Source organism: Anguilla anguilla, chromosome 8, assembly GCF_013347855.1.
Source record: "Anguilla anguilla isolate fAngAng1 chromosome 8, fAngAng1.pri, whole genome shotgun sequence".
NCBI classification, from domain to species: Eukaryota; Metazoa; Chordata; class Actinopteri; order Anguilliformes; family Anguillidae; genus Anguilla; species Anguilla anguilla.
Window position 1 is genome coordinate 34507235 of NC_049208.1, and position 28000 is coordinate 34535234.

General features: G+C 41.5%; 2 protein-coding genes and 4 gene segments (V, D, J or C); 3 read left to right on the plus strand and 3 right to left on the minus strand.

The window, feature by feature from the left end:
• Positions 1 to 556: 556 nt before the first annotated feature.
• LOC118234574 (lysine-specific histone demethylase 1B) lies at positions 557 to 10473 on the minus strand. The gene is made up of 21 exons (XM_035431193.1): positions 10274 to 10473; positions 9756 to 9904; positions 9037 to 9158; positions 8805 to 8894; positions 8397 to 8508; positions 7613 to 7726; positions 7481 to 7519; positions 7108 to 7300; positions 6368 to 6552; positions 5678 to 5848; positions 5078 to 5152; positions 4613 to 4747; positions 4026 to 4197; positions 3733 to 3860; positions 3199 to 3330; positions 2795 to 2869; positions 2542 to 2658; positions 2312 to 2437; positions 1989 to 2111; positions 1602 to 1754; positions 557 to 1428 (listed from the first exon to the last, which is right to left on the minus strand). Exons 1-21 carry the CDS (start codon positions 10326 to 10328, stop codon positions 1345 to 1347), a joined length of 2550 nt encoding a protein of 849 aa, XP_035287084.1. The 5' UTR covers positions 10329 to 10473; the 3' UTR covers positions 557 to 1344.
• A 2568-nt stretch (positions 10474 to 13041) lies between these two features.
• Positions 13042 to 14054, plus strand: LOC118233523. The segment is given in 2 exon segments: positions 13042 to 13100; positions 13286 to 14054. Coding segments are annotated over 2 exon segments (372 nt in total).
• A 2358-nt stretch (positions 14055 to 16412) lies between these two features.
• Positions 16413 to 18833, minus strand: LOC118233545 (the record flags this gene model as incomplete). The annotated part of the segment is given in 2 exon segments: positions 16413 to 16964; positions 18716 to 18833. Coding segments are annotated over 2 exon segments (438 nt in total), but the record flags the coding sequence as incomplete, so codon positions are not given.
• Positions 18834 to 20784: 1951 nt separating this feature from the next.
• Positions 20785 to 21394, plus strand: LOC118233502. The segment is given in 2 exon segments: positions 20785 to 20869; positions 21054 to 21394. Coding segments are annotated over 2 exon segments (387 nt in total).
• A 1475-nt stretch (positions 21395 to 22869) lies between these two features.
• LOC118233622 lies at positions 22870 to 24893 on the plus strand. The segment is given in 3 exon segments: positions 22870 to 22943; positions 23924 to 23983; positions 24154 to 24893. Coding segments are annotated over 3 exon segments (438 nt in total).
• A 472-nt stretch (positions 24894 to 25365) lies between these two features.
• LOC118233492 (receptor-transporting protein 3-like) lies at positions 25366 to 27018 on the minus strand. The gene is made up of 3 exons (XM_035429291.1): positions 26788 to 27018; positions 26491 to 26656; positions 25366 to 25804 (listed from the first exon to the last, which is right to left on the minus strand). Exons 1-3 carry the CDS (start codon positions 26795 to 26797, stop codon positions 25465 to 25467), a joined length of 516 nt encoding a protein of 171 aa, XP_035285182.1. The 5' UTR covers positions 26798 to 27018; the 3' UTR covers positions 25366 to 25464.
• Positions 27019 to 28000: the final 982 nt, after the last annotated feature.

A 28000-nucleotide genomic window follows, 5' to 3' on the forward strand; every position in this document is an offset into this window, starting at 1 on the left:
GCATTATCAGGCTGAGTTCTGTAACTGACATCACCAGTTCATATCTGGGCAATGTCATTTCCGAATTACCACCAGCAGGATTTGTCCCACGGAGGTAGGATGGGACAGTTGGGGTTCCTCAGCTGCTTCCACGTCAATGTGACTTACAATCAGGCAGGTGCCTACAGGCTACCAGTTGTCATCCCTTCCTAACAGTGCTAGCCCCGTATGATGCACACCGTAGTGTGGAAACAAGTCGTTGGTTTAGAGCCAAGTGTACTGGAAGGTTGTGAGAAATGGAACAGTGCTCCTTGCACTGAGGAAATACTGACTTCTGCAATAGTGGGAAATGGGCAAGGAATAGTGATAGCTGATATGCCAAATTTTAAGAACAGGTGGTACACAATGGTAGGACTGGGCATTTGATTAGGTAATATTGAGATTGGCGTCAGAAAGTATATAGACATTAATTTTAAATTAGAATAAGGCACACTGATAGTCTGCCAAAAACAATCGTACGTGGACTTCAGAACACAGTGGCAAAATGCCTCATACAAAAATGCACAGAACCGATAACTGTTGGTAGGTGGGTTTATAAATATTCATGTCGAAATAAACAAGTTAATAGTTCTGCACAGTCAAACAGGCCATACTACAACAGTTACATGCTGCACACATACATAAAAATATATACATAAGACTGTTCTTAAAAGTAATCCTTGAACAAAAGAACATACATTTCATACATTTCTGCAAATGAGCACTTCAGACATTTCTGCCTTCAAACATGTGAAGAAATATATAGGTTATGGAAATAAGTTACAAGATGTTTTAAAAAGGAACTGGCTCTATGAAAGCCAATTGCTGATGGAGCAGTTATTTGTACACACATGCAAATATGCCATTAAATAATTCTCAGATTTATGGCATGAATTATAAATATCATGTAATGAACAAACACCTTTTTGTGCAAACCACGTCATATCATCAGGGTTATTGTTCAAAATTAAATTAAAAATGTAAAAGCCATAATGCTACCCTCATTAGCAATCATGATTTAGTGTTATGCTGCAGTTTAATATTTCATAAACCATTTAAAAAAAAAAAAAAACAACTAACCACACAGAAGATTTTTTCCATTTATAAATCCGCACCCACGCAATGAAACGAAAAGACCACAGCCATTCATCCTGAGAGCCTGAGAGAAGTGGAGAGGTGCGACTGCAGTGACTGGCTCTTGGTATTGTGTAACACCAGGTTAAACCAATGGCTGTAGGGCATAGTCTGCAGCATGGCATACAGTAGCGTCTTCTGAAGGCTGTCCTCATGCTGGTTTCTCCATCACCACCCATTCTCTCTTAGGGGTTACAAAGCAGCAATTTTACTTGCTTCCCTCACCCCACTCAAATAGGCTCCTGTGACTGTTTGGGGGAAGTGTCGGTTTGTCGCCTAAGAACATAAGAAGATAATTAACACATTAGACCAATTGTAGGGCAAAACAAAGGAGAGATTTCTTCTTTCTTATTTGTCTGTTAATTAGGGATGCTGTAATGTTCTGTGCTGAAAAATATATTTGTAACAATGACCGTGATGCGTATGAGATGTTGACCGTAGATTCTAACCTCTCCAGCAAAAAATACTTTTCCCTGCACTTCCTCAGCAATGATGTCGTAGGCCTCGCCGCTGCCCCCTGTCTTCACAAAGCTGTAAGACATCTGTGACCACACATCTTTGCTCCAGTGTGTCACAAAGTATTTCACTGGCTCTGGGACTTCCTGCACAGAATGGGGGGAGAACACGACAAAATAATCATTTGGGTTTTTGGGTGTCTAGTGTTTTCCTCTGCATGGAAAACACTCCTCCAGTACCTGATCATGAGGCTGGACAGAGAAACAGCAGTATCATTAGCTGTTTTCTTTTAGCATCTATTTATGCATATCCCAGTATGCAGATGCACATGTGAAGCAGGAAAGACGCCATTATGGTGTATTAATTATTTTGACCTTCACCTGTTCCTTAAACAGCTCGCGCAGGACCTTCATGCACAGGTTGGCCACTTGCTTGTCCCCCAGATCCTTGATAGTGGCCACAGCATCCCCAGTGATGACGGACATGAGGACGCTATGCTTTCCCTGCGGGTTAGGCAGACAGAAACACGACATTCATTCAACATGCAATGTTGTGTATGGACTTGGCAGCAATAGAATTCCTATTTAAAAGTCTCAGTGTACAACCATGAAATGAATCTAAATAACTTCAGGGCAACCATGAGTGGAGCAGGAAAAATTCAGGAGAGTATATAAAATGGCATGGCAAAATCGTGTTGTCTGACCTGTGGATCCATGTCATAGAACACACTGAACATCCCCCTCTTGTCAGGACCTGGTGGAATGTGCCCAAAGTAGTCCGCCCCTTGGATCTTGCTGTCCCAAAACCGGTAGGGGAACTGCAGGGCAATCTGAAAGAAAAGAGTTTAATGCAACTGACAGATGAAATGTGGTTACAGGTTCCATTTGTCCCCATGTTATTATTACTGAACCTTTTCATCTGCCTTTCCCTGACCTTTTCAATGACCCCGGCACCGAGACTGTTAATAGCCTTCAGCTTCCTTTCAGGAAGCGGCGGGGCAAACTGAAGCGCGTTCTTCTGAAGCAAAGCTAGCGGTACGGTCACCAACACCTGAAACAAAGCGATTCATCCGCATTACAGCGCCATCGCAGCAATGATACGCTTCAAATGAGTGTAACCGCATAAATCATGTCCACTGAGAAAACATTTGACACTTCTGGTTGTTGTAGTTATTTTGGCTTCTTACTTTGTGTGCTGTCCACTGGGACCCAGTCGATGAAGTGACCGTGACCAGCTCCCCCGAGTAGTCAATCGCTTGAACCTACAAACAGTAAGGTTAGCATTTAACGTGACACGAGATTAGCAAGAAAATAACAATGGTTAGCCAGCCAACGTTACCCCAAGTCATCCCATTTATGGTCAATCAGAACACATTCTTCTAATATACATTTCATACAAAACTGTAAATACACACATATTTATTTTGGGAAAACAAAGAAAAATAAAACCGCCGTAAGTACCTTCATAACATACATGCAACTTTTCTGACTGAGTTTATCCAAAAAAAGCAACAGATAAAACCAGGGGGCGGACAGGTCAGTTGAGAACGGGGCACGAACGAGACGAACCAAGCGGGCCGCGGAAACGCACCGGGGTGCTGAGGCGAATGTCCAGGCCCTCGGCCAGTCTGCTGAGCAGCGCGGAGTAGCCCTGAGTGAGCATCGCGTGGTCTCCAGAGAACTGGGCAAAGAACTCATTGTGGTCCCAGGAACGCGCTGAAACCTGGAGAACGCAGCAGAGAATGAAGGCTTTGCTCTCTAAACTAAAGGGCGAGTCACACACACGCACACACACAGCCGACAGAAATGTTATTTAATATTCATTCACGCTATTTCATAAGGACGAACACAGCCTAAATACTGACAATTTAAAAAGTATCAAATGCGAATTATGAAATAATTCATGGTCGAGGACACATTGATGGATTTTTAAGTATCGATTTATCAAAACTCAACATAAATGACATTTAAAAAAACACTCTTTACTACTTACCCTGTTAACACAAGGGTTGAAACATTGTTGATGCCACTCAAAATAAAATAACATCAGTGGCAGCAAAAGACGAGACTATTTCCACTATTTTCAGAACTATGGTGCTGTACTTGGAAAATAGTGGACACTTACTTGGTCCAGGTTGCTGCCACAGGCGTACTCCAGATTGCTCAGATGAAACTGAAGCACTTTCTCTTCCAGCTCACTGAACTGGATCCCTGACTCCTGGAGGAACGTTTTATAGACCTCCTGGATTTTTTCTATTCATAAAAGAAGAAGGATTGCATCTATTGTAGCCTTTCTTAATAAAACGAATACAAAAAAAGCTACAATTGTTTTTTTTATTGTGGGAATAAAGTAAAAATAATTGTAACGCATTCTCAATGCGTCGACTGTACACACGCACAGTTCGCCTTGTACTGTACCTCCTAGCGGGGTGTCCTGGTGTTGAGACTTGTCCTTCCTCCACTCGGACACCACGTCCAGGATGGCGTTGAAGTGGAAGTCCATGCGCTTGTCTATGGCCGGGTCTGTGGTCTTCCCACCCTCCTGGATCAGGTCACACCGCTCCCCCAGCTTGTGCATCTTTATGCCCATCTACACAGCCGCAGGCACCGAGAGGAACATCAGTCCACATCGATCCAGCAGACGCAAAGTGCGCTCTCAACACGGCTATTACTACTGCCGCAGCAACGGGCTAACTGGGATTGGAGAAATATGGTGAAACCATCGCATGGAAAATTGAAGTCACTAACAGTTATTGAGATAGCAGATATCAAAGATACTGTTTAAAATAATATTTTAAGGTAACTCAAAATAAAAGTTCTAACACTTGTATTTCTACTAACTGTAAAGCACTGTAGAGCTGCAAACCTGTTTGTGAGAGGTGCTATACAAATAAAGACTATTATTATTATTATTACTATTATATTGTGTTAGGGTTGGAATAAACTAGCAAGATAATTACTATATTGAATGCTATGTAGAATTGATTCAGCTGAGAGAAACCCACTTGCTCACACATGAGTCCGATGGGGTTGTTGATGCAGCCGTTCACGATCTGGGCTCCCCTCCCCACCGTCACGCCCAGCGACGTGTCGTCCCAGACCCTCCCTCCGACGCGATCCCTCGCCTCCAGCACGACCACCTGCGAGCAGAGAGACACGGGCCAGGCCACACGGGCAGCCAGACTTTACGCGCGGGAAAACAAGAGTAACACCAGTTACGCAGGTCAGCCAGGACGCCGGGCGAGCTGGAGACGCTGTCGCGGGAAACTAAACGTGCCAGAAGACTTACCTCACAGGTTAACGGCGCAAAGAAATCAGAGTTCGTGCCTTCATAAGAAACCGTCATACTGGCGGTTTGCGGTTTCATTCGGGGTTTAGAAATATTACCAATGTCAGGATGATGACCTATAAACCGTGCTGGAGCCAAGATGGAGGCCTGTTTCTGAGCCGCGCCGTCAGCTTCAGCTCACCTGCATGCCGAAGTTCTTCAGCTGCCGCGCCGCAGCCAGGCCCGACGCCCCGGCGCCGATCACGACCGCCTTCTTCTGCAAGAACAAAGCCCCATCGCTTCAGCCCTACCGCTGCCATCTTATCTACCATCTACCTCACTCACTACCATTACATTACAATGCACTGCATTCATTTAGCGGACGCTTTTATCCAGAGCGACGTACAAAAAAAGTGCACATCATGGTCATAAGACAACTACAAAACACAGGTTCAATAAGGTACAATAATAATTTCCTACAGCTACTTATAGCCAAGAACGCAGTTCAGTTCATGCAGTGAACATTATTCTGACCTAACTTATGCCAAGCCAAACTAGGGAGAAGAGCAAGCTACGATATTTGGACAAAAATACAAATGACAAAAAAGTGCTGGAATGGGGGTACATGTAACATGAGTGTCTTTGAAAGGGGGGGGGGGGGGGGGGGGGGGGGGGATCTACCGAACACACAAAGCAGCTCGCGGTGGAGAACACGCCAGCGAAACCTCCATAAACGCGGCGGGCGTAAGGGAGCACGGGCGCGCGGGGGCTGGTTTTTTTCTTTTTCGACGGGCGCACGTACGTCGTGGTACTGACTGGGCAGCAGGGGCTCCGTGACGGACAGCACTCCGGTGTTGATCAGGCCCTTCCGGGTCATGAAGTGGAGCACCCTGTCCACCTCCTGCACGCAGCGCACCCGCACCAGGCCTCGCACGACGATGTGTGGCGCGCACTTCTGCGGGGTCAGCACTTCCTGCGCGCCACAGGAAGGAAGGGGGCATCGCAACGCGAGATTCACACTTCTTGTTTTTTTGCAGACGCCGGCTCGCCAGATAAAGCAACAGCAAAGGTGGCCTGATGCAATTCCAGGGAACTCAAAGAGAATGACATAACCGTGATTCCGTGATCTTAATGGCTAGGCCTACCTTCCTAAACAGATCGTGCCACTAATTCTGCTTTCCCAAACTTTTAATTAGACATTACAATGAAAAGGCAACACTGATCTGTCATTTTACACATCTTTGTTTGCATTTCTATTGGGTCAAATACCACAACAACCTTTTTGAATTTGCAAATGCTAATGTATTAAAATTGGATACATACATTTGCATTCTTATGAAGCTAGGTTGGATCAACTTTGGGACAAAGAGGTGGGAATTGTAGGCAGCTTTATTGGGAAATAAAAAAAATGTTTTACTTTCTACCATTTAATTCTCCTAATACAGCTCACATACTACCTTATGCATGAAACCCACGGCAAGGGGTGGGGTACCTTGCAGTCTCTGTGCCAGGAGGCCAGTATGAGATTGCGCAGAGCCAGGTACATGGTGGGGTCACGGGAATATTCCGGAAACTCATACAGCTCGTCCAGCTCCATCATGTCAGGCCTCACACACAGGGCCTTCCCACACTCGTTAGGCTGGTAAAAGGGCTGGAAGTAGGGGCACAGCCCTGGGACTGAGAAGAACACACACGCACACACAAACACACACATACATCCATACATACATAAATAAATAAATAAAAATACATTTCTCCCTGATCTGAGATAAGTGCTGCTAAAGGCAGTCAATTTTGAATGTAAGCCCCATAGGCCTAAGGACATAAACAGAACTGACTCCCACTTTTGGCCCCAAAAGACAGGTGCAGACCTGGGTCAAATATATATTTGTTTTGGATTCAAATACTTTTCTGTGCTCTATTGAGCTTGCCTGGTGTAATTGAGCCTGCCAATATGATCAGAAGGCAGGGTTTTCACTATTTGAGAGCATCTAATTGATTCCAATACACCAGACAAGATCAGTAGACCGTAGAAGAGTATTTGAATCAAAAACAAATATGTATTTGACCCAGGTCTGGACAGGTGTCCTGTGTACAGTACTGGCTTCAACTTGGACTGCAACTCAGGGATCCTCTGTACAGTATGTACAGTAACACAGGCACCCTGCCTACAGCACTGCCTCCCACTCAAGGGCCTGTAGCCCAGGGGCTCTGTCCGCACGGCGCTCTTACTCTGGGGCTGGGTGACCCGGCAGTGCTCCGCCTTCAGCTCGCTGAGGGAGAGGTTGGCGGGGGAGCTGGAGGGGCTCATGCCCACGCAGTCCGGGTAGTACGCCGTGAGGAAGGCGCTGGCCGGGCTGTCCTTCAGCAGCGGGGGGAGGATTAACATGGAGTGCCACCAGCTGTCAATCACTTCAGCCACCCTCTGGGGGGGGAGACACAAGACTCTGAGTCCAGACTGGCCTTCACAGCACGGGCCTTCTCGAAACCAACGACCACAGCACTGCAATTCACATGAAGGAAGGAAACTGTGCACATATGATCATGCATCAGGTTGGTTTCCACCATGTTGAGCTTGTACTATAGCTGGCATGCACTCACTCACCATGTCTTCTGGCTGGGAGCACTGGTCTGTGCCTTCACTCTAAAAACGATATGAGAAAACCGTGAGCGTGAACACTAACGGCCCGTGACCTGAACATAGCCGACATGCTCCTTCCACACGCCTGCATGGCACCTTCACATTATTGAACTTCATCCCGCAGCGGTACGTTGTTGCTAACGAGGCAGTGAGCTGGATCTCCTTGGTCAGCTGTCTCCACTTCCCACAGTCCTGCTTGGTGCACTGGACCTGTGGTGGAGCAAACACATTGATGATACAGTAAGCATTATGTCAATCTCTATACTTCATTCATTTTAATTCATCTATATGTTTACTCTCAGATAATAAGCACTCGTCACAATAGAAGCAAAATTAAAATGCTGAATCAACTCTTCAAATGCTCAGTATTTGACAGGGCTGTAAAACTAACTTGCACTAACCCATTAATAAAGAGAAGGGGACTATACTTTACAAAACCCACATTACTAATAGTGGATGCACTGGTTACCCTCTGAATCTAATTGCTCCGTTTCTGAGAAACAGAGAAAGACACCTCTGGAAAACAATAGTTTGAATCCAACAACGCTCACTTCTTCCAGGTGCAAGTACAAAAGCTGGAATCAGAGCTGTCAGAAAATGAAATACAGCTTGTCCCTTGCTTTAAGGTAAATAGAAAGATGACGTGTCTGAAGTTGCCATGTTTAGCCAAGCCCTTTGCAACATTTTCACATCTTTCATTATTCAGCTTTATTTAAATACAGTTTAAAACTGTGATTCCAACTGGCATTGATACATTTTTTTCTTCCATTACCCTTTTCATTACATTTAAAGATACCCCATTTTCATAGACGCTGCAGTAATCTGAATTTGACCAGGTGTGATATTTCTCTTTTGAAACAGGAAGCAGAGTGGTCCTCACCCAGTATGGAAGTTGCTGGTCAGCCATGAAAGCTTTCAGACTGGGCTCACTTTTCCCATTGCCGGTCCACACCCTTTTCCAGTTGGCATACTTCTCATAGCCATCTTTATGACTTTGAAACCAAACCGGGAAAAGAAAACACATACAATTAAAAACCAGTAGAGATGGGGGAATATAATAAATCTGGTAAAGCTAACGGCAATTGTCTATCGTAAGCAATGCATAAAGTAACTTAATAATATAAACGGGTACTAACACCCCAAGCCCAGCATTAAGACTACTTGAATCAAAATATGACTTGAGTGAAAATATATTTTGGTTTGAGGGTAAATACGCCTTCTGATTGAACTTTACTTTGTCACATCATGGCTATTTACTATACTATAATACGTCCACAGTCCACTATACCTTCTGTAGTAGTGATCAAAGCATTCATTGCAAAAATGCTCTCCACAGGACAAATGGTACCATCGAGACGTGTAGCCATTTTTGGCACATCTGAAAGCATTGAAGAAAATAATGTTGCAAGTTAACGAGTCACTTGCTGAGAGACACATCTATGGTACGCCACTGAAGAGAGAGCACCTGATGACGCATTAGATGGTAGTTAAAGATTACTGACTGAATGATAAGCACAGACCTTTCGGATGCGCTGGCAAAGCACACTGGGTATGTGGCCGAGCAGCCGGCCTTCTCACACTTCCTGTACTTCTTCTCTGACTGGTCTTCATCTTCCTCTGTGTCTGTTGCTTTCCTCTTTGTCTGAAAGGAAGTCAGCGGCACATACGGAGTCATGCCTTCAGGCTGGCACGTGCCCAGAAAGACACCGAGGCGACATAGCTCGGGAGGTAAGAGCGATTGTCTGGCAGTCGGAGGGTTGCCGGTTCAAACCTCGCCCTGGGCATGTCGAAGTGTCGTTGAGCAAGACACCTAACCCCTAACTGCTCTGGCGAATGAGAGGAATCAATTGTAAAGCGCTTTGTATAAAAGCGCTATATAAATGCAGTCCATTTATATAACATTACTCTGGACTGTCACCAAAACGATTAGCATGCAGTTTAATATGAATGTACCAAATGAAATGTATTGTTAATGCTACATGGACCTGAAAAATCAAGACCAAAAATCAAGATAAATGTGTGACATAAGTAACAAGAGCTGATTATAAAAATATATATATTAAATCGAAATGGCATGATTTCACGGTGGATACTCGAATTCCCAATACATCAAGCACACCAAATTGAGAAAAAATAACCAGATCTCAATTATCGTCCCCATGTAATATGCTTAACAATGCCGCTGGGAAATAAGTTTAAAAGAACTGGCTAAAGAAAATCTAGTATCATGTGCACCTACCTGACCCGGAGAGTTGCTGCAGCGCTTCACCCTTACGTTGGCCTGTCTCCCAGATGAACGGGTCAACTGGTTCTCGGCTGATGCCGGCTCAGCCACAGCGGCTCTCTTCTTGGGCCGCACCCGTACACCAGACACGGCTCCGGGACACTCTGTTAGACAATTATTATATTTATACAACCACAGCAATTACAGTAATTTAGAGCACATTATGTAATACAAAAATGTATTAAAATACAGGTTCATATATCAGACTAGCCGCCTCAACATTTTAACGTCCAGTCCAAGTTCACTGGATGACCTGCAAGCTATTTGCATAGCTAACGTTAATTGGACAATCAGTCTAGCTGGGAAGACTAGCTGATGTCATGTTTACCTAAACACCATACGTTATTGTGAACAAAAATTATTTTAAGACAACACAATTATCTCCACAAGCAGCTACCAAGCTACTATATGGGTTATATTCATAGTTAACTGAGCTAGATAACAACGGTGAAGTAATTGGCAAAAGAACTAACCTGCATCTGAATGCATTAAAATGTGGTTTTCTTCCTCCGATGATATAATGTTCATCTATGAAGACGTACTACGTGGCCAGCTAGAAGAGTATGCAGGTTCGCGTCACAAAGCTATCGAACAACCATTTTTATTTTTCCTTCTCGTCCAATTTTAGCTTTATCTAGCTAGCAGTGAAGTAATCACAATAAACCACAATAAGGAAATAACTTCCGGTAATATCGTGGCAATAGATTTCAAAATAAAAGCTAGGATTAGACTTTCCATACAAGTGATTTCTAATACTCAACTAAAATGAACTATATCTGCTCGTATTATACTGTAATTACAGCATTATTTGGTTATTGAACATGTTCTAAAGGTTCCATTAATAAATCTCATCACTTCGACCATATATATATCACTGCAATATTTGGGTCTGTGAGCTAGTGCAGATCTTGTGCTCCTGCAAAAGCAAATGATTATAACCCAATAAGAGTTGATAAAGTGGAATGTCAGCTAATTCAGATGAGTTCTAGATGATGCATTCACCATAGGGTTTGATGACTGCAATCACCCTTATTTACATATTGCTGAGAAGATATCTTCCTCTACTGCAAAATCATACAAACTCAATAAAAGTGTCTTGAGTGTGGTGACTCCACAATAAATGATTTCCTTAGTGATTGTAGCTGGGGTTTAACTATCACATATCCAGTCACAATCCTGTTCACTTGTGGGAGAGGAAGATTTTAAATATGCAAATAAGGGTACATGTGCAGTTGTCAAACCCCAGCAAGCATTCCTAGGGGGAAAAAACAGTATGGTGCCATGAAATAGCATTTCCCTCGTTCCTGATTTCCTCTATTATTGCATATGTGTCACACTGAATGGTTTCAGAGCTTTAGACAATATGTAATATTAAACAAAGGGAAACGGAGTAAACACAAATAAGCAGATGGGGTAACTGACCCGGGACACTGAGAGGCTCTGTTCTAATATACTGAGCAGCTGTGTGCAGTAGTAACTCTAATATTCTCTAATTTATTACATGTTCTCTAAAACTTAATGTCTGCAAGTCCACATAAGATCCATCATTATTTTGTAAGTTTTAAACATTTCATTGAAAGAACAGCCTTCTGGGGGGGTTGGGGGGGTGGGGGGGGGGGGGGTGGGGGGGTTGGAGGGTTGGCAAGATTCATAGATGCAGAGAAATGTTGCAGTTTAGCAGCGAGTGATGAATTTGTTTGTCCATTTAAGTGGATAGACAAAAACCAGATGTAAACATTAAACCAGATATAATGTCCACAGTTAGAGACCACAGTGAATGAGGAATGCTCTCTCACTCTCTGGCAGTGATCCACCTGCTCTTTCCCAAACTCCAAATTTAGGTCCATATTCTCCAGAAACTTCACCTTCACCCTTCACTGTGGAAAACATTGATAAATCACAGGATATTTCTCTCTCCCTTTTCATATATTTCAGGGTGAAGGGAAGCATTTTATTAGGTGTTGTCAGGATGTAATTTTCATGGTTATTAAATGCTAATTTGAGTATAATTTTGGCCAACTTTGAATACGTAATACAGGACTGACCCTGTTCTCCCTCCAAAACCTTTGAGTATTGAAGTATTGTTTGGCTGTAGAGAACCCCACTACAGTATGTGTTCTGCTTGGAGAGCACTCTCTGCATACATCACACAAGGTGTCATCACACTCAGCAACCACAAGAAGGAGACAGAGTGCTACGTTTGCAGCTGATGTAACAGTACAACAATACAATAAGAGAGAAGATATTAAGTCTGATATTAAATTCAGACCTGTCCTGCGCTGACCGTCTGAAACAGCCCCACAAGAGAGCGCGGAACTGGCCGCATCACTGATCAGAAGGAGGGTGTCAGTCGGCTCATTTTCCTCTGTCTCATCACACAAGAGCATTTCTTCTGGTCATGTACCATCTGGCTGCTCTCTGCATGTATTAGCTGAACAGGATGCACAGGCCTCCATCACGACAGCTGTACATCAAAGAGAGCGAACTGCAGTGTGCGAACAGAAGTGGCTGCTGGGAGAATGTGCTTTATGGGAGATGCAGAGTTTCATCGCAAAAATTTCCATGGGTATGTAAATATGGTCTACCATATCAAATTTGGACAAAAGAAAAAAAGTGATGGAAATATGATGGAATAGGTTCCACTGCTGATCTGGAGGAAATATCACAGCAATTAGAGAGATGAAAGTAGAATGTTTCATTACAAAGGGAGTCTGGTATTTCCCTCTGGTCTTCTCATTCTATTCTGAAAACTACAGATTTGAAGGAATTACCTGCTCATCGTGAGAAAAAGAAAATCTCACCATAACACAGTTTTCGTCCACATTCATTTCACTTGGATACGATGAATCTGAATCGTTCCCTAAGAATGTATGATCAACCACTTTCAGATTTCTGATACTGAAACTCTTTCAGAAGACACAACACAGGATTTATTAAACACACATTTTATAGATTATTAGACCAGACCCATTACCTATTACTCATCTATAAAAGTGCAATGTTAAGTCAAAGTACACGATCTATCAGTTCTCTGGGTAAAAATAGCTGTGAATATTACACATGTGACAATCTTCGAAAGACCAACTGCTGTTCACACATCAGAGCTCTTCTAACTGTGTGTGACAGGATTTGTATAGAGGAAGGGGCTTTGCATACCTGTCCTTCCTCACTGCTGCACACACTTTAAGACCCCCAGTACTGATCAGTGACTGTCCAGTCCTTTCACAGACACTGACACAGGCAGCATTATGATGATGTCAAACTTTCTACTGCTGGTGATGCTGGGACTCCTTGTACAAGGTGAGAAAGACAAATCGATTTTAAATTGGGATTTTGGTTATAGTTCACATTTTTATTTTTACTTTTCACAACACAACTACTTTTACAAAAATTGCCCTCATTATATTATCAAATTAACCAGAATATTGCAAGTTGTTTGTCAATATTAATGTAATTATCATCAATTTTAATATTTTCTTTTTCAGAATCAATGGCAGATATAGTCCTGACTCAGGATCCAGCAGCTCAGTCTGTTCAGCTGGGAGACACTGTCTCTATCAGCTGTACAGCCAGTCAGAGTGTGAGCAGCTACCTCAACTGGTACCAGCAAAAACCTGGTCAGGCTCCTAAATTTTTGATTTATTATGCCACAACTCCCCAGTCTGGGATTCCTGATCGTTTCAGTGGGAGTGGATCTGGGACTCAGTTTACACTAAAAATCACTGGAGTCCAGGCTGAAGATGCAGGAGATTATTACTGTCAGAGTGCTCATTATATCAGTAGTAGCTGGGTGTTCACACAGTGATACAGAGCCGTACAAAAACCTCCCTCAGTCAGACTGCACAGAGACTTCACTGCTGCAGCTGGGACCTACTGCAGGTGCTGAGGGGGGAATCACTGGTCTGGAACACTGAGCTGCAGTGTATATTATGAAATGTTTTATACTCTCAAATCAAAACTATTACCATATATTTTCATTTCTGTGTATTCAAACTTTTAATTAGGAATGCAATGTGGCAGAATTTCCAATGGCTTTGCTTCATAATCTCTCCCTGGGCAGTAGACATTTGTTGTTCTGAAGCAGTGCACTGACATAAAATATCATATTTCCAAACGAATTCATTCTTTAAAAGTTTCAAAGAAGATATCACAGCATGCATCAGCAGTGAACAGCAGGCAGTCCAGCACAGTGGAGTCACTCAGTCCAGAGCTCTCCCAGCACACATCACACAGGCTGCTGTTACACACCCTGACCAGTCAGAGCTCCACTGCTGCTTCTGATCTGATCCTCTAACACCATAATAAAAGAGCACAAACTGCAGTCTGATAGGCACTGCTGACCAATCCTGGGGCCTCCAGTGGCATAGCCCATAGAGCGCTTTCCACATGCCCATTGCGAGCCGCGACATTGGTGGTTCGAGTCTGACCGCTGTCACATGTCTCTCCCTCTCTCTCTCCTCCTAGTTCTTCCTATCTCTCTACACTATCCTGTCTAATAAAGCTGAAAAAGCCCCCCCCCCCCCCCCCTCAATTAAATAAAATAAATGCTGACCAATCCTGTGAGCACCTGTGCAGAAGGGAACATCATTATCTGCATGGTCACCTTAGGAGGGAGGGATTCATTCAGCTCAGTCGTCCCTCTCTGAGGTCAAAGTGATTCCTCTGGTTGACTGTTTGCCTGCAGTCTGCCTATACCAGCTACACAATGTGAGCTCCCAGATTCAGTGCTCGTCTACTCAGCTGGTTGAGTGCAAAATGAAAATTAGTGGCAGTTTGCTGCATGTGTTAAATACCTTTTGTATCCAAAACTGAAAAAACAAATACAGATGATGACAGAAATAAGGTTAAAACTTTTTTTTAAAAACATGAAATAAGTTTTCCAAGGTTTACTCTGCTTTCCCACTATTTAAAAAGAAGCTGCATCATTGCCAGTCTAAATGCAGCTGGGACCTACTGCAGATACTGAAGGGGGGGAGTCAAGGGTCTGGGACAAATTGCCAGCAGACCAGTAGGGGGCGACAATGAGCTACAGCCCTGAATGCACACCTCTCTGTGCTGCTCTGTGTCACACACAGAACCCATAGCAGAGCTGCTGCTGAACCACACACACTACTGTACCACAACATCACTGGAAACACACAGAGTATCATTTCACAAGTAGCAATGATCACCAAGGCCGTGTCTGAATCAGTACACTTGCTTATTATCATTCTAGTTGGATATGCTTAGTCGACACAGTAGTTAGGAGACTGAATTCGGACTGAGCCCTGCTGTCTCTGAGTAGGCACAAAAGCAGAGGATGTATACTGTACTCAAACCAGCATCCTCAACAGGCCTTTTCAATATACAATGCTCATGCAAATTTGAGCAGTGGAGCATATAGGATTGAAATACTCACTTATTGTAAAACACTAAAACGACAAATACAGAACTCCATGACATGCCGATGACATATTAATATAATGAATATGATATTTTATGTGCAAGCTTTGAACAATGTAAAATGCAGATGGAAAATGTAATAATTAAATTAACGTAAGAATATTTTACACACTTTTCCTTTGTTATTTAATATAGCGTACAATTAATCAATTTCTGTGTAATTCATCTTTCTGTTTAAATTTAAATCATCATTTTTGCTTTATTGCTTGTTTTTAATGAAAAAAGGCCCTTTTGCTTGAATGTAATGTTGAATTATTTGATTATATTGTATTTATGGATCTTCAGCTATGATGTTAAGCTTGGTGTTATGCAATTTCACAACACGTTCCTGTGTAGATGAAATAAGGATTATAAGTTATGAATATTAAATCACTCAGCTTTGCAATCCCAAATCTTATACTCTGCTAAGGCAGGCTTAACACGCCTTTCTCACCTCACTACAGAATGATTCCTCCACCTCCTCATGCTCAAACAGCTGTCTCAGTGGTGGGGTATTTTGGGCTGAGAAACTGCAAGCTGTTGGGGTGAAACTCAGATTTGCATATGCAGGGTGGGGCAGGCTGGTTCTGCTGTCCCTCAGTGGGACTGACTCAATCTGGGAATAGAGCAGCACTGTGGCCAGGTGTCTGGGCTGTCCCCAGGGGGTTAGTGTGAGCAGAGCACACATCCTGCTGCACAGAACTGCACTGAGCGCGCTCACACATCACTGCTCTTCTCAGCAGGCCTCCAGAGCTGGGACTGCCCCTCCTTAACTGATTCCAGATCAGTTATTTCACACAAAACCTCTCATCACCTCCGTCTGGTCTCTGTCTGAGTCTCTTATAAATTGGTATATAGTAATTTAGTAATTAATTATAATTGTATTTTCCATGAAAAGAAAACTTTTTAGAATTAAACCACTGACTCAATAAATAATATATATTCTTTATCAATTAACACATTTTTAAAGTTTTATTTTTATTATTTTATTTGGATTCTTGGGTGTATTGCAAAAGTATTTTCAGTGGCAAGAATGTAATTGTGATGTCATCAGAGTGAGGGCTGGCCTCTTGGTGGAATCACTACAGATTTTGCACATAAACATCAGGATCACAAAAGTCTATTTTTTTATAATAACAGCCAGTAAAACAATAGCTTTGTCAATGAATCTTTATTATTTCAATGATTTTCATCTAACAGCTCTTGCCAAAATCACACAAACACAAATAAGAAGGCAGGTATGCATATTTGTTGAGGAGCACAAGCAGAGCACATGTGAGACGTTAGCAGTGACAGCTCAGGCTGGAGGAAGGATTCACACACAGGCCCAGCTCAGTGTGCAGCAGTAAGGAGCAGAGAGGCTGAGAGCAGAGCAGGGTAAACACAGTGTGATCAGAGTGTGTGAGCTGGGCCTGCACCCGCCCTACTCAGCACAGTCAGCTCTCCTCAGTGTCTGAGGGGGGGCAGCCTGGGAGCCCTTTGTGGCCTCACAGGTCAGTGACCCCGCCTTCATCCAGTCGTCCGCACTGAGAGTCAGGGAGCTGCTCCAGCTGTACAGGCCGTCCTTCCCCAGGACCCCGGCGCTCCCGGCCACGCCCGAGTTCCTACTGGTACCGTCCACTTTCCAGCGCAGAGTCCAGTCTGACGGGAAGCCCTTGTTGGCCAGACACACCAGTGTGGCCTTCCCCTGCTTCACCTCCACACTGGAGGGGGGCAGGACTGTGAGGGTGGGGACTGTGTCACCTGGGAGACAGAGCAGAGATGTGGTGAGGTCAGACAGTGGACATGCCCCCATGTGCCAATCATTCTTTCCTCACAATGAGACGAGAATGCCATACAAAGAATATCAGGTGATACACATTGGCAGCGGCTGAACTGAGTTTACTGTATTCCTATTTGACACTATTAAATGTTCCATATTCCTGTGTTCAGTTATTATAATAATAATTTGTATTATTCCAACCGGTAAGTGCACTTTACGAGAAGCCTCTGCAGCACAACCAAAACTCTTTATTAGTGGTTTCAATTGCATTCTCCTGCTTTTTTACAGTTCAACCTGTTTTTCCAAATCATATATTAGTACCTTAAATAAATGAAATATACACAACTGTTTACAAAAGAATAGATTAATGAATAATGGCATTTTGAAGTTTAATGAGGTTTCCTTTGCGTTCCTTCTCATTCAATTTTCATAACAATTAATAACAAAAATTATTGATAATTATAAGCAATTCAGAAAAATGTTCAATACATTGAAAACTTCTCACATTTTTTTGGATTCAAACCCATATTCTATAGGCTAAAGAATGTTATATTTTAATTTGAGGCTACAGAAAAAACGTTTGTAATGCGATATATTTGTTGCTCACATAATGATATGGTCGAATACTATAATAAAAAATAATAAAAACAATTAAAAACGACTGGATTCAATCAGAAATGCACACATAAAGTGCATAACACTATTATTTTATTTAAAAGTATGCAAAATAAATAACTCATTTCATAATTTGAAGTAATAACTTTCAAAATAGTACGGCTATGCCGATGGATATATGACGAATTTTATTTGAATAAATATTTCTATTTAAATAACTCAATGAGATAGACAAAACGGTTTTATTTTACATTACTGAGATAGAAGCTGGGTTCTGCGCTATAAATAACATTTGGCTACACAGCTGCGGAGGCTAAATACTCAAAATCGTACAGAGCCGCTGTGATCCTATGGACGGGCCAATGCAATATCAGCCAGTGCAATTAGTTTAGTCCATCTCAAGCACAAAATGAGAAAGGTATGGAATGCACCTGTCAATGAGTACTGTCCTCGACACATTAAACACGATGAAGACAGACAAACAGATTGTTCGAAATATGAGTGGGCTAGATAAAAACGACTTTAAATAAATAGTCAATCTTACCAAAGCTCTTTAAAAAAAATAAATAATAATAATAATCAATTCACGCATCAAAATAATTATTAGCATTTTTACTTACGACCTCCAATGTTGCAAAATAAAAGAATATTTTAAAAGAAAGTAAAAACATCGATAAGGATGCATCTGAAAGAAAAATTACTTACGTCCAACTGACAGTTTTGTTCCGTCACCAAAAGTGTACCACAGTGATACAGACTCATTCCGCAGCCGTAGCCTACAAAAACCTCTCACTCAGGAGACACAGCATTCGTTTGCTTTTTCCCTTCTTTCTGACTTCACGCAGCTTTTCAAATTAGGGAATCTTATATTTGTAAAATGAGTTACATGTCCTATAATTTGTATATATCCAAGCAAAATTAGCTTGCTCTGCTGAGCTTTTCGCGTTCTGTACGATTTACGTCTAGCTAAACTGATTCAGCGTGAATACAATAGAATATGGAACAATTTACATTGTTAAAAAAAATTGAATATACTTGCAAAATGAATGTATTACAACCAGTCAAATCTTCTCATAATTTCGCGGAAAATATTTGAAAGCCTAGGGTATCCACTTACTGCCGATTTCCAGTTTGGTCCCGCCACCGAAAGTCCTCCACAGTGATTTAGTCTGATTAACTCGCTGTACAAAAACCTGCCTGTCGTACAGATCGTTGATCTGACAGACTGTGTAGTGTTAGCAAGTCCCCTGCTGGAGAATCTTGGATCGACAATTAAGATGACTTTCTGAAAGCTGATTAACTTAAGTGGTTATGGCAGGGGTTCCAAAACTTTTCTTCTGATGCGATCCCATATAAATTCTGACAAAAATTGCGAGACGTCAACATCCACACACACCTTGTGCCTAACAACACCGTTATAGCCATGACTATATTCACGATATACCGCGACCTCTCATGTGTCATTGCTTTATTATGGTTAAGTTGTTGTGATGTCCCACATGTAGAAGGCTACATTCATATTTTTTAAAGAGACAAAATAAATGAATGAATGAATAAATGAATAAATAAATAAATAAATAAATAAATAAATAAATAAATAAATAAATAAAATGCTAATTACAATTACAATTTAAAAAAAAAAAATCTTTTCCTCAAAATTTTCATGCGACCCCATAGGCTACTTATGTCAGGTGACCAACCTGTACCGTTTGGGAACCCCTGGGTTATGGTGCTATCTTAATTTTCCACCAGTAACATTCAATATGTTTCAATACCCATTCTGTGGCAAATACTCACATATTCAGAAGAAATGATAAAAGATGCAACTGTGACAGGAGTAGTAGTGTGAGATGAGCAGATGAGTGATTCACGTTCTCTTTGGATGCTGTCATTGATTCCTGCTAAGCAGCAGTGTAGTATAATGGCTAAGGAGTTGGTCTTGTAATCTAAAGGTCACAGGTTCGCTTCTCTGATAGAACACTGCCATTGTACCCTTGAACAAGGAACTTAACCTGCATCGCTCCAGTATACCCAGGTGTCTGCTAAATGCCTGTAATGCAATGCTATTGCCAAACCCCAGAGTCATTCAGGACCATAGACAGTTACAATGGTAATTAACCAATCATTATAACTGTTTCCATCAAGGATCTGAAATTCATCCATGATGTAGGCCTTCAAATATGATTAGTCATCTAAAATTAGAGCAAAGTTCTAGTTTGTATTCAATCAACATTCAGGCTTATCTTTTACTTAAAAATGATAGCCTTACACGTTTTTTCCAGCAAATTAAATTTGGCGAGTTAGGTTTTATCATTGGTGAACTTGCCAAACTGGGTTTCTGAAGGCGAAGTGCAGATTTGCAAGTAAATCTAAACCAAAATTAAGCAATATTCACTGAATCCAAAAGTGTTTGGCTAATTATTCACAATGATACCAACTCCAAAATTGAAGAAAACATACATTTTTAATGCTTGGAAATAATTAAGAGCTTTAAAATGTGTCATAGACTGTAATATAAACACATTTTGGGATCTTTATAATGTCTAATGCTGCCAGCATTGTATTTGATAAACACAAAAGTTAAGCAGTAAGGAAAAAAACTGTGTAGTGGTTTCTTCAGCTGCAGTGAAGGGGTTGCAGGTGAGAACAGGCCACCAGTTTCCTGGTATTCACTGAGGGCCACAGACAGTCAGCATCTGTGGGGAGAATCACACACCATTAGTGAAGCAGTCCCAGAGTGAGGTCCCCAGGCTCTGGGCAGTGGCACCTTAATCTGGAGGTGGGGGGGTGGGGGGGGTGGGTGGGCTCTAAGTGCTGCAGCTGGAGCCCCTCCTGGAAGAGCCTGCTCCCAATCACTGAAGAACTGGTGTAATTACTGTGGTTCTGTTTGGGTTACTTCTCTCTGGCCTGTGGCTGCTTTTCATGATCCTGCAGACACTGGAAATCGGGAGAAGTGACAAGAAAAAGAGAGAAAACAAGCACAGCTGGGTGGGGCACTCAGTAATTTCATCCCAACATCCCAATAGAGCACATGTCCCAGCCCTCCACCGGAACACTACTGTTCACACATCAGAGCCCCTCTAACTGTGTGTGACAGGATTTGTATAGAGGAAGGTGCTTTGCATACGTGTCCTGCCTCATTGCTCCACACACTTTAAGACCCCCAGTACTGATCAGTGACTGACCAGTCCTTTTACAGACACTGACACAGGCAGCATTATGATGATGTCAAATGTGTTACTGCTGGTGATACTGGCAATCTTTGCTCAGGGTAAGATTGACAGATCCAGTTTAACTTTGGATTTTCGTCACGCTATATTTTCTTTCTTTACATTTAACAAAGCAACTTAGTTCACAGCATTGTCATAGAGGGATAGTCAAATTCACCAGAATATTGCACAGTGTTTGAGAATATTAATGTGCTTTGACATCCATTTCCATGTTTTGTTTTTCAGAATCAATGGCAGATATAGTCCTGACTCAGTCTCCGTCAACTCAGTCTGTTCAGCTGGGAGACACTGTTTCTATCAGCTGTACAGTCAGTCAGAGCGTTTACACTGATAGCGATGGCAACTGGCTCTACTGGTACCTGCAGAAACCTGGTCAGGCTCCTAAACTTCTGATTTATTATGCCACAAGACGCCAGTCTGGGATTCCTGATCGATTCAGTGGGAGTGGATCTGGGACTCAGTTTACACTGAAAATCACTGGAGTCCATGCTGAAGACGCAGGAGATTATTACTGCAAAAGTATACATCAGATTGGTGGTAGCTGGCCGTTCGCACAGTGATACAGAGCTGTACAAAAACCTGCCTCAGTCAGACTGCACAGAGACTGCACTGCTGCAGCTGGGACCTACTGCAGGTGCTGAGGGGGGAGCCACTGATCTGGAACAATGAGGGACTCTCCTCAAATTCTGAGCTGGTTTGTGCAATTATAACTCTCATATTCTCATTTTTAATAGTTTCTCTAAATGTTAATGTGAGCACATACAAAACTTTCATTGTAAGATCTATTTTAATTTTAAAAGCATAAACACTTCATTGATGGTATACTCTTGAGATACTGGAAGTGGTCAGAATCAATTTGTTTAATTTCTTCTGAAACAGAAATAGGAAGGAGGACCCTACCTGCACTTTGTAAACACAAGGAAAATATGCACAGATTTAACAATAGACAGAAATGGTGAAATGCAATTCAATTACATTTACTGGACCAGAGGTGGGGCTCAATGCACACAAGTGAAATATCTTGAATGTAATGTTTTTTTTTTTTTTTTACATATTTGAGGTTTGTCCAAGGGTATATTAGAATTAAGGATCTAAACAGATTTTGTGGACATTGGTCAATGTTCCCTTAATTTCGATGATGAGACCCAGAAACATTCTAGGATAATTCATGTCCTGTAGTTGCACAGCGTCTTTGGAAATTAATACCGAATTCCAATGAGCTACCAGCTACAGAGCATTCAGTGATGAGAGTGGCTCTCACACCCCCCAGCAGTGTTCCTCCTGCTCTTTCCCAAACTCCAAATTCAGCTCCATCTTCAGCACTGTCTTCACTTTCACGCTTGGTTGTGATAAAACTGATACATCATAGGAAATCTCGCTCATTCATTTGTATGGATGTAGGTGTGAGCAAAAGCATTGTTCAAAAGTATCGTCATGATTTACAATAGGAGGAATTTTCATGCTTACCGAAGACTGATTTAAGTATAATTTTGGCCAAATTTGAATAAGTAATGCAGGATTGACCCTGTGCTCCCTTCCAAATGTTCAAGTAATCAGCATTCTGTGGCTGTTGAGGACACCACTGTGAGTTGAACTTCTATGCGTGGCACAAGCTGCCATTACACTACATGACCACAGGGAGGAGACAGAGAGTGCTGTTTTACTCCTGATGTAAAAGAACTACAGTATAATTAGGGAGCGAAAACTACAGGGCCCTGTTTCATAAAGCAGGATTACTGAGTTAGCTGGGTAAGTGCACTGAGTAAAACACAGAACCATCCAAAATATGGCACATGGTCTGAAGTAAAAAGAGCTGTTCCAGGTTTTACTCAGCACAGTTACTCAACTAACTCAGTAACCCTGCTTTGTGAAAACCCCCGCAGGCTGGTATTACATTTAGACCTAACTGGTGCAGTCTAAGGCAGCCCCACAATACAGTAGTCTGTCTATATTAGCTGAACAGGATGTATACTTCCCCTGTACATCTAAGTAAGTGATCTGCAGTGGGGGAAAGCAAGTGGTTACTGGGAGAATGTGCATTATGGGAGATGCAGTTTCTCTGTGCTCTCACAAAGTGATGGAGGACATTGAAACAATGGGCATGGAAGATGGAAGGCATGACTCAATAAATATGATCTCACATAAAAAAAGAAAAATAAATCAGTGATGAAACAATAATGCGCGTTCCACTGCTGCACTGGATAACATAGCAGTAGAGAGTGAAGTAGAGCGTTCCCTTCTACAGTTAGCACAGTAATCCCTCTGATAACACAAAGAATCTCATTATAATCATCTGAAACCTACAGTGTTAAATATTAAGGAAGGACCTGCTCATAATGACAAAAGGAAAAGGTCATTCTTACAGTGTTTTAATTCACATTCTTTCCAGAAGGATATACAACATTTGAATCATTTCCTGTGCATGTATGATGTCACTGAATTTCTTATTTCTAATACTGAAACGTCTATCAGAACAAACAACACAGACATTTATTAAATACACATTTTCTGGAATATTAGTCAATCTGCTGTCACCCGTGACCAATTATGGATCTATAAAAGTGCAATCTCATTTCAGAAATAATTCACTTCATGCATGCAACAAATATGTTGTCTGGATAAAATAGCATAGACTGTAAATGAATAATTCCCTGTACCTGACTGATGTCCTTGACTTTCTGAACTCCGAGTAATGAACCTGCAATCAGAGCATACAATATGTGAATATATTAAACACAAATTTAACAATCATACCTCATATTCAAGGCAAGGCAAGGCAAGTTTATTTATATAGCACCATTCATACCACAATGGCAATTGAAAGTGCTTTACACAGTGCATAAAAATACAGATCAGGGAGAATAGGTATGAAAACACAAATAAGTGTATATGTAATTTAAAAAAAAAGATAAATAGAGTAATACGAATAGATAAAAAAATACAAATAAATAAAACTTAATTAGTCATAGATACTGCAGAACATGAAGTTGTTAAGCCTAGTTATGAATATATTTAGAGTTTGGGCCTCTTTGAGTTCTTTAATACCCCAAGTACTGATCAGTGACTGTCCAGTCCTTTCACAGACACTGACACAGGCAGCATTATGATGATATCAAACTTTCTACTGCTGGTGATGCTGGGACTCTTTGCTCAGGGTGAGAAAATCTCATTTTATTGAATTTGATCACTTGGGGTTTTTGTCATATTTTAGAAAATGTTTGGTAATTTTTCACAAAATCTTTTGCTGTTTGTATTTTCAAATTCACATTTATATAAAAACTTTACTGAAATATTTATGTTCAAACTAATGTTTATTCTTTTTCAGAATCAATGGCAGATATAGTCCTGACTCAGTCTTCGTCAACTCTGTTCAGCTGGGAGACCCTGTTTCTATCAGCTGTACAGCCAGTCAGAGCGTTTTCAGCAACTACCTCCACTGGTACCTGCAGAAACCTGGTCAGGCTCCTAAACTTCTGATTTATGATGCGACAACTCGCCAGTCTGGGATTCCTGATCGTTTCAGTGGGAGTGGATCTGGGACTCAGTTTACACTGAAAATCACTGGAGTCCATGCTGAAGATGCAGGAGATTATTACTGTCAGCAGGGATATAGCTCGCTGACACAGTGATACAGAGCCGTACAAAAACCTCCCTCAGTCAGACTGCACAGAGACTGCACTGCTGCAGCTGGAACCTACTGCAGGTGCTGAGGGGGGAGTCACTGACCCGGGACACTGAGGGGCTCAGCGCTAAAACACCAAACTTCTGTAATACACTTTTTTGTTTGTTATTTGACAAGAGAGTACAAACCTTCCATGTGTTCTCAGCAAGCTAGTAACACTACAAGTTGACATTAAAATGTATTTATCTAGTCGTTTTACATATAAAATAATATGAGAAAGTTTTGAATTAACAGCAACATAAGGAAGATAACTTGAATTTTTCTTAAAGACCTTAAATTGCATAAAGCATTGTTTCTCACAAATGACAAACATTTCTCAAAATAAAACAAAAGTATTTTATTAAAAGCAATTATCTCAACAAATAAACAATTCTGGCAACATTTTTATGAGCCTCACGCATTTCATCAATAATTTAGATCATTAGTATTAAAAAATATCATATCAAAAGTACCATTAAAAAAGATAAAAAGTACACTAACGCGTATACACAATATCACTCCAAAGAGTTGTGAGATGCACATGAGTTTTCATTAATCACCCCTGCAAACAGCTCCTAGCCCTCAGGCCTCTCTCTCTCTCTCTCTCTCTCTCTCATGTGAGTCTCCTCTCAGAGACTGCGATGGCACTGCAGGCAGATTATGGTTAACGCTGATTATCTCATTTCCTCCCCCATTATCTCCGCCCAGAGCCATAACCATACCGCCCAGCTACACCTCCACACACACACATATATATGTATATATATATATATATATATGGTTCCAAACATATTATTAGACAAAATATTTTCTTCCATGTTATGTTGGTTAAATACATATTGCATAAAGTGCATTTTTTCTGTCATTGTGAAAAAAGTCTCAGGTAACCAGTTGAGCACCTCATGTTGCCTGCTGGGGCTCCTGAGGTAATCATAATGTTTCCTTTCCCAGTTCCTAGACTAGGCTCTGTGGAAACTAGTCTTCCACACAGCAGATCCCCTGACTACAGGCCTCACACAGCGAACTCTCATGCGGCTTCGTCCGCACTTTCTCAGGGGAGCAGGAATCGCTGTTGTCCTCTTCCTCTTCACCGTAGCAGTTCTTCTTGATCTTGCCAATCAGCTTGAGCAGGACCTTCTCTACTTCCTCCATGGAGAACCCTGGGAGCTGAAAGTTCCCACTGCAGCCCCGGCATGCCTGTCCGAAGGGTCGCATGATCACCGCCCCCCGGGCTGCCTCGCTGCGCAGGCGGTAGTGAAAGAGAAGAGTAACCTGGGCCGATGACCAATCTTTGGAACAGGTACCACACCTAAAACTGAGATAAGAGGCCAAGAAGGCGATTGTTCAGTCTTTGTATTTTGTTGTATTTCCATGAATCAACTGAAAACATACAGGACTGCATTTGAACCACATGGTGGCAGTGTTCCATCATTGATTTGCTGACAAAAGTGACAGCGCAATATTTGTGTGACTGACCAAAAATGGCTTTTTTTGGAGGTAACTACAACGAGCAACAATATAATGAACTCAACAATTAGATTCATTAGGCTATTGAATACAGATGACTATGAGCTTGGGATGTGCAGCATGGCACCATTCAGACTGAATATTCAGCCTTAGTCTTGTAATAATCAATCAAGCCAGGAAAGAATAAAAATCAGAAACTTCTCTAGAAGCATTTCTGGCAGTCTACCCCTGATTAAGGACTAAGGAAATACACCACCAATGCAGGAGTCGGGGGGGGGGGGGCATACAATGTCTAACATATAAATGTCTGAACTGCCACAAAATTACGGTAAAGTCAGCAAAAGACTAGACTTTCAATATATACATAAATAGAATATTTTTAATAAGATCCCACTCACTTATAGGGACGTCATTTATATCTTTATTTCATTGATTGTTTTTTGCCTGCTTGTTTATACATACAACGAAGATGGTTAATGACAGTCGCAGTTTGTAGAATATTGTTTTCTCACGGAAAGATAGCTGAATACGTACTTTCCGTAGGCACAGTGGCAGTAGATCTTCCATCCCCTCCTCCTCTCCTCTTTAGAGAGATTCTCTTGTAGGCTGTAGTTGAACTGAACAATCCAGCTGTCATTGTATTCTAATTCTTCTTCCAACATTTCGTCGAAAGTATCACGCCACAGCGTGGGAGTCCATTCTAGGAAATTACATATTTAGACATAACAATGTAAGTCACTTTATTCTCTTTACTCGATCTATAGGCGGTACATCTAGAATTTCGAACAATATTCGTCAAGCTAACTGATGAATTGCTATCAACATACGCACCTGTGTTCATTCTGTACCTCTTCTGTTCGTAAGATGTAAGCTTTCGAAACTGCTGAAATTTCCAGGATGTAGTCTACTTTTTCAGCTCGAGCACTTTTATAGGCTTCGCTGCACAGCCCATGTTGTTGTCCGTCCCTCTTATCACGTGTGGAATTTGGAAAACGAAACTTAAGTCCTCTATTTTGTTTCGCCGCTGTTGTAAAAACAACTTTCGATTTGCAAATTTGAGTCAGCATGTGGCCAGCAGCCAAGTTTCCATGATTCGTAAACACCGTGCGCAGGTTTTATACTCCACTGTATTTATAATAATGCATTTATTTTTATTTCAACAGCAAGGCAACACATGTCAAAACACGTAGGCTACTGTACTGTAGCTTTTTTTTTTAACTTTGTTTTGTTGATATGGAGCGTCCAGTGAGGCCTAAAGTATTTATTTTATTAGTTATATATCTTCACGACATTTCCCCTGATTTTACCATTGTAGGATGAACTAATCAGTTTCATTCCCTTGCATCCCTTACATACATAATGACAATACATTGTTACACATACTATAGTTGTAATACAGTGGACTACTGTAAATAAATCTTTAGTATACAGCAGCTTACGCATTCTGATTTCAATTGAGGTATGAACTTGTTAGGAAACCTCTGCCACTATCATGTTTGGGATCCACTACAGTTTCATGCAAATGTATTGGGACAGTTGTGTTGCAGTTGTTTCCCTCTATAGTAATCAAATTTGTATTTCAAAGCAAATGACCATGGGGCTAAATTCAGTATGTGTACTGATTTCATATGTTTTTAACTAATATTTAACTATATTACAACAATGCCATTCAAATACTCTTTTTCTAAGTCAACATAAGCATTAGGACAAATGGCTTCTTTCTAAACTTGCTTGATAGCAATGAAACCAAATACTGGAGGACTTAGGAGTCACCAGCATTCAGGCCATCCATGGAAGAAATGAGAAAGTGGTGAAAAAGTTGTCGGGGAAAAAAAGCTAAATCCTCAAATAATTGCTGGTGATCTCTATACATTAGGAGTGAAAGTATCACAGGACACAGTGTGAAAAAACATAGAGGCAAATTACAAAGGCTACACTTCTAGATGTAAACCTCTCATCAGCAACAAGGACAGAAAGGAAAGATTGGAATTTGCAACAAAAAAGAAAAAAAACAAAAAAACAAAGATAAGCCTGATTAGTAGAT

Bases quoted from the DNA above. Each gene is read 5' to 3' on its own strand.
- LOC118234574 (XM_035431193.1), bottom strand. From the start codon at position 10,328: ATGAACATTATATCATCGGAGGAAGAAAACCACATTTTAATGCATTCA. The intron at 4,748-5,077 runs GTGAGCTGAAGC...CTCTGCTCGCAG, and splicing joins TGAAGAACTTCGGCATGCAG to GTGGTCGTGCTGGAGGCGAG. The intron at 1,429-1,601 runs GTTAGAATCTAC...TTATGTTCTTAG, and splicing joins AAGTATTTTTTGCTGGAGAG to GCGACAAACCGACACTTCCC.
- LOC118233492 (XM_035429291.1), bottom strand. The intron at 25,805-26,490 runs GTACGTATTCAG...CTCTTATCTCAG, and splicing joins TGCCACTGTGCCTACGGAAA to TTTTAGGTGTGGTACCTGTT.